The 13,142-nt window shown below is 39.1% G+C and overlaps 1 protein-coding gene across 2 annotated transcripts in view; it reads right to left on the reverse strand.

The window, feature by feature from the left end:
• The window catches only part of DENND5A (DENN domain containing 5A), a 94,243-nt gene that overhangs the window by 47,242 nt on the left and 33,859 nt on the right, over window positions 1-13,142 (reverse strand). For both annotated transcript variants that reach the window (XM_070383904.1, XM_070383903.1), the window contains exons 2-4: window positions 4,073-4,144; window positions 3,225-3,334; window positions 164-821 (exon numbers count right to left, since the gene is read on the reverse strand). In XM_070383904.1, the coding sequence (XP_070240005.1) occupies window positions 164-821; window positions 3,225-3,334; window positions 4,073-4,144 (840 nt within the window). The remainder of the gene's footprint in view (window positions 1-163; window positions 822-3,224; window positions 3,335-4,072; window positions 4,145-13,142) is intronic.

The raw sequence follows: 13,142 nt of genomic DNA on the forward strand, positions 1-13,142 counted from the left end.
CATACTTGGAATTTACAAAAGCTGATGAGTCATGGAAAGCAAAAGATGTGGATTCTGCTCAAACTCTAACAGCCCTTGGCCTTTACAGTCACCCCCAGTTACCTGAATTGGAAAAAAAGAGAGGCCCTAGTCAGGAAGAGAGCTCTAGTAAGCACTGACTTACGCTGTGAGTAGAGCAGGATTTGAAACTCCAGAAGGGCACAAGTAAAAAGTTGAAACACATTCTCCACCCCAAGCAGTTCAAAGACCTCTTTGACAGGAAAGTCGAACAGGGGAAGCTCATTGGTACTTGGTCTCTGGCAGACGATTGGCCCATAGACACCAGAAAACTTCAAGGACCGGCCAGGAGGTGGGAGTGGCACCTCATATAGTACATTGTATATGTAGCTCTCAAGGGGCAGTGGAGGGGGCTGAGGCGAAGTGACTGCCTGGTGAAGCTGTTCCAGCACACTCCGACATGCTTTCATGAAGGACATGGGCGTGATGAGGCAGATGCACTTAGAGACGTAGAGTGTATCTCTGCTAATGTCGTAGGAGTTGAAGCGCTGCAGCTTGGTCCCAGGAGTGCCATCACCATCCTCCATGCCACTGAGGTCTCGGCTATCAGCAAGTGGAGCATGGAGGACATCATACTCTGCATTATGCATGTGGTAGAGGGTCTGCATTGCACTGCAGATCTGCTTGCTAGTCACCTCCTCATAAAACGTGAGAGCAAACCCAAAGGTCCGAGAGCCATCCTCCCTAGTGATAATAAAGGCATGGAACTGAGGCTCCCTGGGATCAGCCTGAGTCTTGAATGCCAGCCCTTTGGGCATGCATAGCTGTAAAAGACAACAAGAAAATAACAAGTGAGAACACACTGCTATTCCTCTTCTCAGAACACCATCACTACTTATTTATTAACACTTAAAGAGCACCTACTATGCTATGTGTCTGGAATATCAAGTCCAACACAGCAAACTATTTGCCCTAAAGAACTCCCATTCTAAGACACACACATAACTAAAATTATAATGTAGTTATCAAGGCTATATAGAAGTATACACAAAGTACCAGAGGAACACAAGGAACACAAAACAACTCAGTCTCAGTCTTCATCAGAAAAGGCTTCAGAGATGAGCTTATGCCTGAACTCATTTGGCAGACAAGAGAAAGAAGGGTATTTAATGGGCACAAAAAAAAAGTGCATAAAGGAGGTTAAAGAAAGCTTGGAGAATTTAGGTAGGTGGTCAAGCATGACAGCATGTATTAGGAGATGATGCTTGAAACGTATCTAAAAACCAGATAGATGCAACTTCATACCTAAAAACAAACCAAGTTTTAAACTCTATCCAGTTCACAAGATTCTGTCAACAAAATCTTCTCTTTTCAGAGGGAAAAAAAGGGGGAAGGGGGAGATGTTCATTTCATACAATGCAAAGAGATGACATAATCAGGATAAAGATGTACTTTTTTCACTTTAACTCAGATGGGTTATATAAAGAAACTGAACAGCTAATCAAACTGACCTGAATCAATCAGTTTTCATTTTCTACTTTTCCACCAACCTAGTCATACAAATGGACTTTGAGGAGCCTGGGTTAACAAGTACAAGGAGCTACATTATAGTATTCCCATTATTCTTGAACTTGACTTCTTAAAGCCTAAATGTTTCTAGAATATACTATGTTAAAAGGAAATAAGCACCAGCTGCTGCTGCTGCTGCTAAGTCGCTTCAGTCATGTCCGACTCTGTGCGACCCCATAGACGGCAGCCCACCAGGCTCCCCCGTCCCTGGGATTCTCCAGGCAAGAACACTGGAATGGGTTGCCATTTCCTTCTCCAATGCATGAAAGTGAAAAGTGAAAGGGAAGTGGCTCAGTCATGTCTGACTCTTAGCAACCCCATGGACTGCAGCCCACCAGGCTCCTCTGTCCATGGGGTTTTCCAGGCAAGAGTACTGGAGAGGGGTGCCATTGCTAGGAGTCAAAACACTTGAGGCTCTCTAGACTCAAATTCCTCCCCTGTAAAATGAAGATAATACTGTTTACTCTGCCTACTTCACAGGCTTATTGTGTCCATTAAACAAGATCATCCACACAAAGCTATTAAAAAATAATGAAGTACAAAGATGTGGTCAAGGGCAGAGTTCTGGAACTAGTATTTAAGCTTACTCAAACAGCTCCTTAACCATGTGACTTGAACACATTACCTAACCTCTCTGGATCTTAGTTTCTTTACCCATAAAATACGTGTGTCTGTGTTTATTTAATATTATCTACATGAAGGATTTCATTTTTTGCTGTTTAGTCAGTAGGTCGCGTCCAACTCACTGTGACCCCATGGACTGTAGCCCATCAGGCTTCTCTATCCATGGGATTTCCAAGGCAAGAACACTGGAGTGGGTTGCCATTTCCTTCTCCAGGGGATCTTTCCAACTCAGGGATCAAAATCACATCTCCTGCATTGGCACATGCGTTCTTTACCACTGAGCCACCAGGGTAGACCACATTAAGGGGTACTATGAGGATTAAATGAGTTAATTCATGTAAAGTACTTATCACAGTACCTAGCATAAGTTGAATACTCAATAAACGTTATTCATGGTAGTATTCTTCTAGAGATTAAAAATGCTGCCCTATCTGTGTATTAAGTCACTTCCGTCGTGTCTGACTCTTTGCGACTCCATGGCCTGTAGCCCACCAGGCTTCTTTGTTCATGGGATTTTCCAAGTAGAACAGTGGAGTGTGTTGCCATTTCCTCCTCCAGAGGATCTTCCCAACCCAGGGATTGAACCCATGTTTCTTTGGTCTCCTGCACTGGCAGGCAGGTTCTTTACCACTGGCACCAGCTGGGTGCTAAAATTATACTAAAACAAAAAGATTCATTTTCGCCATATCACTCAGATATATACAGTACAAATTAAGAGGAAACTGCTTTAAATCTCATCATACAGTATCAGTGCTATAAGCAACTAACAGCTCAATCTCACAAAAAAGTTCACTAACCCAATACTAAGTACTTGTCTGACTCAACAGAAGCACACTGTGACTTTTGGTATAGCTGATATATTCTGAGTATTTGATACAGTGATCAAAATGCAGAATCATGAACAACATGCATATTACCCCATCTTCAGAAGTTACTGATACTAGGTGGAATCACAGCTACCATAGTCTGGACTTACAATCCTACTGTAAATTACTCTGTAAATTATCTCACACTTGTAGCTAACAAATACTAACCATTCCCACTGCATCTTGGTCAAAGGGATTCCAGTCCACATTCTCAGGATATCGTGCAAGGACCTTAGACTTGAATGTTCGTCTCAACGGTGTCTGCTCAAAATTTTCTCCTGCAAGAAAAAGAACGAAGCAAATCATCTCCACAAAGTCCCTTGAAACACAGGGTTATGAATATCTGAGCTTGGCAGTCCAGCAAGGTACAGAAATGAAGGCAAAAGGTTAGTATGTCAACCATCTAAGAACAGGAAAGGCATTATAGTTATTAGATTATAGATCAGTAAAGAAGCTGGAAAAGTTTAGCATGGTTAATACTGGATACTGCTAGATACCTTGGCTTTTCTTTAAAATGAAATCATTACTACAAATCCAATAGTTAATCTTACTGGGAGAAGAGGGGAGAAAACACAAGGAAAGATGAAAGACTGTATCATTTTTTTTCCCTAAAAGCAACATTTACTTTGGTAAAAGTCAACTGAAAACATGACAGAAGCATAAATTATTTTAAATTCAAAATAAAGTATGCATTTCTATGATCTCTGAAAAAATACAAGGCGGATTTTTCAGGATAAATGAGTTATTTGTCAGTTGAGAATCATTTGAAATTTCTGAAATTCTCCTTTGTTTCCTCCGTCCCCTCCTAAAAGCATTAAGAATACACAGAAATAAGGACATTAAGGAGAAAAGAGGAAGAATCAAAGAACCCACCACCTAGAAGGATAGGAATATGAAAAATGTATTGGTCGGAAAAGGCATAAGAAAGTTAGAATGTCAAAGGGTACAAAATGCCACCGGAGAGACTTATATAAGAGCCACCAGAACGCTACGGGTGTTTTCAAGTTTGTTTTTACCTTCAGTTGTACTTGAAATGAAAGAGCTGGCACCATCCCTGGCTTTAGAAGCCTGTATGTACTGGCATAATGCTATATGATAAATAAAATAACACAGGATTACAATAATGCAATGTTATTCAAACTTTTTTGACCATGACTCCAGTATGAAACAAAGTTTACATCATGAAGCAATAAACACATACATATTACGTATACATAAATTCACTTAAAACAAAAATTTCACCCAAAAAATACTTACCCTTACTACATGAGATATCTTTTCATAATTTCTACTCTACATCATTTAAAACCAAAATGCTACCTGCAGACCTACTAATGGCCACGATTCACAGCTTGAAAAACATTACAATATAGTATAATGGGATAAAGAGCTCAATAGATTAAAGTACTATAAAGCCAGTAGTGCTTTCTCTGAAAGTATACCACCAAATATTGTTTTTCCCAAGGAATGAGGGAGAAGGGGACAAATTAAATGCACCTAAATATTTCAAACATATAAATTTACTAGTAATCATGGAAAAATATGTGGGAAACATGACCAAGGACAATTCAATTAAATTACATATCTATTTACTGAGTAATCGTGTTATACAAGGGCCTTAGGTACTGTGGAGGATAGAGATGAACCACCTATCCTCAAGAACCGTTCCATCAAACGTATATGAAACATTCTATAGGAAAAAGAACATATACAAATAACAATTTTGCAGGGAGGTTATTAGGTGGGAGGCTCCAGCTTATGTGATCTATCCATTCAGAGCACACTTGCACAGGATCCTGTTCATGTGTTCCAGTTGCCAGAATAAATTCTGCTCAAACTAAAGTTTTTCTAAGTTGGCTTAGAACCCCAGGAGGCTGGTGATTATTAAGGAAGATGCACTTCTCACCAACACAAGATTGGGATGAACCTAAAGTCAGACAGTCCTTCACTTTAAATCAGCCTGATGCTGGGAGGGATTGGGGGCAGTAGGAGAAGGGGACGACAGAGGATGAGATGGCTGGATGGCATCACTGACTCGATGGACATGAGTCTGAGTGAACTCCAGGAGTTGGTGATGGACAGGGAGGCCTGGCATGCTGGGATTCATGGGGTCGCAAAGAGTCGGACACAACTGAGCGACTGAACTGAACTGAACTGAGAGGCATCTTGAAAGCTTCTGGGAGAAAAAAAGTTTATATTAATTCTAAGGCACCTGTTCCAGAAACTAATAATCATTCCAGTCAGAAAGTTACTGCTTTTATAATTAAAACCTTCACATCCATTTTCTGTCAGGTTCTGTCCATCATTGTCATCATAAGCCCACTTATTCATAATCTTCAACTTCTGACAAGGCCCAACCTTCTTTCTGTTAATAAAGCAAGTTCTACAATTTCAATTTCTCTCACATCCAATCCCTTCTTTCAAACTGATTTTTCTGAAACTCGTATCTAGCAAGTTTCATTTCTCAAAATACATTTGGTAATGTTCACTGAAGAAAACTTGCAAAATCAGCAGGCAGCTGGTGATATTGGAAGCAATGCAACAAAGCCCTACAGCTATGTCAAGAGAGTCTCGGAGCTTTCACTAACACCTGCAGAGTGCAAAGAGCCCACCCATGCAAGCCTGCACTCACTGTACAAAGTAATTAAACTGCAAGCAGCTGACAAAAGATCTTGTCTACATTCTGACAGTCTCAGAATGTATTTTTAAACTGTATCCAATTCTGAGAGAAGATAAACTATTTCTTCCTCATAAGCTTCTTTACTTTTAATTGTCAGTTTTCTCATTTCTTTCTTAGTAGGCTAAAAAATCCCCTCAGTAAAAACCACAAAACATCTGAACATACACAGGAGTCAGGGCGGTTAGCAATGTCCTATATGAAAGCCTTCAGAGAAAGACATTTTCCTCAGATGGCTATGAGGTACTCGCTAAGACCTGAAGAGCATCCAAAAGATCAAACAGGGGACTATTTAGGGGGAGAATTTCAAAGCAGTGAGATGAAGAATGGAGCCAAAAGTGAACATGATGAGCTGACCTGGAATGTAGACAAAGAGGAGGAGGAAAGCTACGATCACAGAAGTGGTCTTCAGATCCTCAGTCCCCACCACCACCTCTCCAGTTCCTACTCCTTCTTTAAACAAGCTGAGTACAGAAGTCTTGTTAAATAGTCAGTTTCTGAGTAAACGCACAGCAGACAGTGCCTCTTAGACAAAAGTCCTGCTGTGTATTAGACTGAACCAGTAGCAGGAGCATAGTATTTTCACTGCAAGGGGAAAGATAATGTGTAAAGAATAGGTATAAGGGCCCTGAGACCAAATCATGTTCATTATAGACACCATATGAAGTGTCATAAAGTAACAGAGAAAGGAGATCACAAACCTAAGATCTTTTTATTAAAAACAACTTAATCACTGTTCATTTACTGAGGGCTGAGTTTTTCAGAGAATAAGCAACACACACATATTGCCTCAGGAACATCTAGATAGCCCTATCTCCTCAAACCTACACATGTCACAGGTCCCTTAAATCCTCAGTTATTTAGACCTCTGGAAATTCAAACAATACCAGGAATATGACATCACAACCACAGCTGTTCCATTGTTCTATAAACAATAACTAATTATTTGCCCAACACAAATGTCAGCAGGTCTGAACATCAAAACTAAGGCCCATTTCTAACAACAACTGAAAAATTAGTCAACTAGGTATCAATCTATCTTTGTGAATCTGCCCTCTGGAAAGTACAGTTCAGATAAAATCACAACAGATTTTCTTTAAAAGCCTGCATGCCTTACAAGGACTTCTAATAGGTTCTTTGTTTACTTGTCCTGCTTTGGCCAAGCCAGAAACAAACTGACATTTGTATTGCTATTAGCTTCTTAGTACTAGCTTGATTTGAATAACCCTGAATGAGGGATGCTGATGCTGAGAAGCTTCAAAGGAACCCCTAAACTCTGCAATGCTTTACAAATTTTTGTAGGAAGACGTCTGCATTTTTCTGGGGAGAAAACACAATTTCTATCAGATCTCAAAGGATTTCATGACTCAAAAAAGTTAAAACCACAGCTCCAAATATTTCTCATTTGGGCAGAAAATATTTTGACCACTTAAAAGTTAACCTAAATGAGCAGGTTTTCACAGAGTCTAAAATGAAATACACATACTACTAAATAACTGCTTTCCAGGTTGATAATGACCCAAATTAGGACATTATTTTCTCCATTCTTACCATGAAAAGCCTATGTTGATTGCTTCATGTGAGCAAGTTAAAATAGAAAATACCTCAAAACTTCTGTCTGAAGTCCAGGTCATCAGAAAATGTTCATCAAGACCTCCACATTTATATTAAACTTATTATGTTTGTGGTTTTAAGTGGTAGAGCAGATATGAAAAGGTAGGTCTACCTGAGGAAGACCCAGTATAGTTAAATCTCAACCTGGTTTATGCTGAACCACCTAACTTCTCCAGATTATAGTGTTAGCTTAGATTCAAGCAAAATAAAAGTAACCGTTATTTCCTGGGAAACTGTTTATAGAATACATCTGTTATACCTACATCTTGGATTAGATACACCAAATAAAATGAATAAATTCAATTTCTAAACTATCAGTAGTCAGAGTTGGGAAACTGTTTATAGAATATATCTGTTATACCTACATCTTAGATTAGATACACCAAATAAAATGAATAAATTCAATTTCTAAACTATCAGTAGTCAGAGTTGGGACACACTAAAGGAGCTTTATATAAAATTTGAAGTGTTTTTTTTTTAAAAAGCTGAGAACATTTTTATATCTGGTCCCTTGGAAGACATAGGGAGGATAATATAAGTATCGGTGAAACTAAAAGAATAAATAAACAACAACAAAAAAATGACTTTGTCAAAAGAGTAATTTATATCTAGTTTGATGGAAGTTCTACTTACAGCCATGGCAGAAAGTCTCCTATGACACTCTTGCAGATAAACTATGAACTCCAGATAAAATATAAAAAACAACTACCCAAAGGTGTGTGTGTGTGTGTTAGTAGTTCAGTCTTGTCTGACTCTTTGCAACCCCATGGACCATAGCCCACCAGGCTCCTCTGTCCATGCAATTTCCCAGGCGAGAATACTGGAGTGGGTTGCCATTCCCTTCTCCAGTGCATCTTCCCATCCAGGGACCAAATCCGGGTCTCCTGCACTACAGGCAGATTCTCTACAGTCTGAGCCACTATGAAAGCCCATCCAAAGGTAATAGAGAACAAAAAACAGGCAGATTGTGAAAGGAGATGGAGGGTCAACTCTGGGGAAAAGGTAATAACACTGGAAAAGAGTCCCCTTTTGGCTAGGCAGGTCCGAGTCTGTGCCATGAGAGGTGGCTAAAATTCAGATAAAAATCCAGTCTTATTAGCTTGAAGAACCAGAGAACAGACTTTAAAGGCAACCATAACAGCTGAGAAGTGAGGGAGGGAAATTCCAAGGAGAGCCAGAGAGGGGGTACCACTAACTGTATAAATGCTGCTCAAGTCTCTGACTGATCCCTGAACCATAAGTGCATGGAACAGACCCCAAACAGCTAAATTAGGGCTAAAAGAACTGAACTGAGATTTAAGCTGCTGCTCACTGCTGGGAAACGAACAAAATTCAATGTTCTCTGAAGGAAAGTGACAGAATTCAGAGTCTCTATAACATACCATATACAATGTCAAGGACACAATCTAAAATTGTTTAGCATATAAAGAAACAAGAAACATGACCCATTCTCAAGAGAAGAGTCAAAAGAAACTGACTTTGCATTGACCCAAATGTTTGGTTTAGCAGTCAAGGATTTAAAAGAGGGGTGTTCATAATGAATGAAAAGCCAGTAAATCTCAGCAAAGAAATAGATACTATAATTAAATGGATGGGAAAAGTAGAATGGAGATGCAGAAGAGTTAGTGAACTGAAAAACAAATCAACCACAACCACAAAGTAACCAAACTGTAAAACAGAAAGAAAAAAGATTAGAGAGAAAAGGGGGGCCAAGGGAGGGAAACCAGAGATATGGGAGACAGCAAGTCTAACATACATATAATTGGAGCCCCAAAGGAAAGAAGAGCAAATGCGGTTAAAAAGAATATTTGAAGAAATAATGATCAAAAATTTCCCAAATTTGGTAAAAGATATAAATTTACAGAGTCAAGAAGCTCAGTCAAGAATTCCAAGCAGAATAAATACCAAGAAAATGATATGCAATTAAATTGTTGAAAAAACAAAATTTTAAGAGAAAAGATTGAGTGGAGCAAAGAAAAAGAATACATTAAGTAGAAAAATGATTGAAATTACTACTGCTTTTTATCAGAAACAGTAGGGATTAGAAGACATGGAAAACATTCTACATATACTAAAAGAAAAAAAAAGCCTTGTCAATCTAGAACTTTACAAACAAAAATTCTTCAAAATTGAAGGCAAAAATTAACACATTTCAGGTAAAACAAAGCTGAGAGAATTCACTGCTGCAGACCTGCACTTACAAGAATGAGAAGAGGTTATATACTGTATGATTCCATTTTATAACATTCTTGTAATGACAAAATTATAGAAATGAACAGATCAATAGTGGTATTCATTCATTCATCACAGAAATGAATGATCAGAAGTCAGGGATGGGTGGAGGGAGGCTATAAAAGCACAACTCCAAGAATTCTTGTGGTGATGGAACTATCCTGTATCCTGACTATATCAGGATGTTAATGTCCTGATATTAACATGTATCAATGTTAATATACTGGTTGTAACAGTATACTACAGTTTTTCAAGATGTTACCATTGGGTAAAGGAAAATAATCTCCCTGTATTATTTCTTACAGCAGCATAACTGATTCTACAATTACCTCAAATAAAAAGTTTAATGTATTTAAAAAGTGTATTTTTAATTTTAAAAAAGTGTTTTAATGTTTTAAACAACCGGCCAAGGTTTTAAAGCCGAAGCTGCAGGCAACACAAATCCAGCATTCAAAGCTATACCTGGGACAGAGTTCTTTGAAGACAGCTATGTTCTCCCTCTCTAAGACAGAAGCGTCATATAAACTGCCTCTTCTCACCACAACACCACCAATCCTATAAAGTCTAGTTCACATTATCTACAGCAAGAGTGATGAAATTTTTTTTCCCTAGGAATTTATGCATGCATGCGTATGAGCATGCTCAGCTGCCCGCAAGGCTCCTCTGTCCATGGGATTTCTCAGGCAAGAATACTGGAGTAGGTTGCAATTTCCTTCTCCAGGGGATCTTTCTGACCCAGGGATTGAACCTGATTCTCCTGCATTGGCAGGTGGGTTCTTTACGACTGAGCCACCGGAGAAGCCCTTAGGAATGGATATAATCAGATGATTATGCTATCTTTTGCATAATGACAACCTGGGATGTCCTAGAACTGATCCTGTTAGTGACACTGGTCACCAATTCAGTGCTACTCATGCTATAATCAATTTCTTTCCTGCATTAAAAGATTTCACTATATTTTTCCTGTTATAAACATTTCTGAAATTGACTGCCCAACTCAATTTAGATTTTCAGTGCATGTTGAAAACCAACTATTGTATCTTCGATTCACTTCCTGCCCCAGCATTTCAATTTTCCTTGTCTTCTAGATAATTTCTCAACTTGTGCAGGAATCAGAGATCACCTTCTGTCAACTCTAACAGGGCACAATGTAGAAAGAGAAGGAAATGCAAATTTCTAACTAAATTAACCTGTTATTACTTTTAGATGACAACTTCATTACTATCAGCACTTTTTAAATAAGAGACAGCTTTAAAATAACACAGACTAACAACAGAGTTTTGGTACCTAAAGAAAACCATCTTACACTGCTCTCATCACTGTCTTCTTTCTCTCTTGTACACACAAAGTTGAGGTAAATTCACAGCTCCCACATAAAGTGAAGAAGACAACCACTCGAAGAGACAGCCTGTACCTTGGCCCCCCATCACTAGATGACTGTGGTGCTCAGGAGACAGACACTCACAAATATCCACAATGCAGATAGTGAGCTGCCCCCATCTGGACAAGCCACAGGCCTCTTCCAAGGCACTATTAACCCAGGAAAGCTGTTTACCAGGCTTTCAAAGAAAGAGCAACAGAAACCATCTGTTACCCCTACGTGTTCCCCTGGGGCAAATTTGTTCACTTTCTTTCTCAATGTATTTTCTTTGTCAGACTAACTAGATTTGTACATATGGCCACTACCTTTATTGATGCTTTGCCTCCAACTTGATATCATCAGGGCACCACACCTAGTCCAATTCATGCAATTAGTATTCTTAAAATGGCTGAACTTCTCACGTACCCAATTTTAACAAGAGACTGACCCAATTTTAACAAGTACCTATCTAAAGAGGACTGCCCCAAACCACAGATAAGACAGAATTTAAGTAGCAAGCTATCAGGTGCAGACTGCCTCCTTTTCAGCCCAGCTGAATACCCTGCAGAGGACACATCTGTTGAGCTAACATATTGAACTAAGACATGTAATTTGCTGGTGTTTAGCGGGGGAAGTAAAAAGCTCTCAAATTCATGGCATTTCAGGCCAGTCTAACAAACCCAGTCCTGTGAGCTGGAAACACACATACTGTTCTTAACACAGTGAGGGCTCTCAGAGGCTATACATATGCATACACTGGGGTACTTAGAAAGCTGGGCTGTCCAGAAGACCAGGCTTAGGTAAACCCACTGGACTAGAATCTCTAAGAAAGAAGTAGCAAAGGACAAATCTGAGCAACAGTTCCCATGCTCTCAATACCAAATTTTAAAATAAGCAGTCTAAACTGAGTGTAAGAAACTAGGGTAGAAGGCAGGAGAGAGGGTCAAGGTCCTACCTTGACTACCAGATGTACGACCCTTAACAATTTACTGAGTTTGTGGGTCTTACTTTCCTCAACAAAAGATTTTTTTTAAAAAGTGGAGAACTCACTGGTGATCTGTAAAGGTTTTTCCAGCTTGATCATTCCATGACTTAATGACTACTGGGTCTGACCAAGCACAGAAATCCTACCTCTCAAATTGTGAGCACTGGTTATTCCTCTGCTGCCTTTCTCTTCCCCAAATCCCACTGAAACAATACCAGAATTAGGGAAGCATAAACCTACAGAACGAAAAATTGAAGATATTCTCCAAAAAGCTCAAGAACTTGTAGCATCAGGTACTTATGGAAGTAGGGATTAAGATGGGGCTAAAAACAGAAGGACTAATTGAAAGTCTATTTAAGAACCAGATGGCATCAACTCATGAACAGATAATACAAAACGTTGTATAACTACACAATGGAACATTATTTGGCTATAAAAATAAATGAAGTACTGTTATATGCTGCAATACAAATGAATCTTGAAAACATTATGCTAAGTGAAAGAAGCCAGACACAAAAGGCCACATGTTGTGCAATTTCACGTATATGAAATGTTTAGAATAGGCATATTCGTAGAAACAAAAAGTAGTACCAAGGGACAGACTGCTAATAGCTATGTAGTTTCTTTTGGGGACGATGGAAATGTTCTGGAACTAGATAGTGTGATGGCTGCACAACACAGTGAATACACTAAAAACCACTAAAGTCTACACTTCGGAATGACACATTTATGTTACATGAATTATATCTCAATTAAAAAAGAAAACAACCAGCTGGACCCCATCCCATCCCACCCCACCCGACCTCACACCTTTCCCACTCCACCTAGCTCCTCCATTGCAGAAGAAAAAGGAAAGTTTATCCTTTACAATGAGTAAATAAAACAATGAGTGGGCAAGGCAAAATGGGTGACTGTGGTCAGAAGCTACAAACTTCCAGTTATAAGATAAGTAAGTCCTGGAGATGTAATTCAGAGATAAGAAAGCCTTCCTCAGTGATCAATGCAAAAAAATAGAGAAAACAACAGAGTGGGAAACACTAGAGATCTCTTCAAGAAAATTAGAGATACCAAGGGAACATTTCATACAAAGATGGGCTCGATAAAGGACAGAAATGGTATGGACCTAACAGAAGCAGAAAATATTAAGAAGAGGTGGCAAGAATACATGGAAGAACTGTACAAAAAAGGTCTTCATGACCCAGATAATCACAATGGTGT

This window comes from Bos mutus, chromosome 15 (assembly GCF_027580195.1).
Source record: "Bos mutus isolate GX-2022 chromosome 15, NWIPB_WYAK_1.1, whole genome shotgun sequence".
Lineage (NCBI taxonomy): Eukaryota > Metazoa > Chordata > Mammalia > Artiodactyla > Bovidae > Bos > Bos mutus.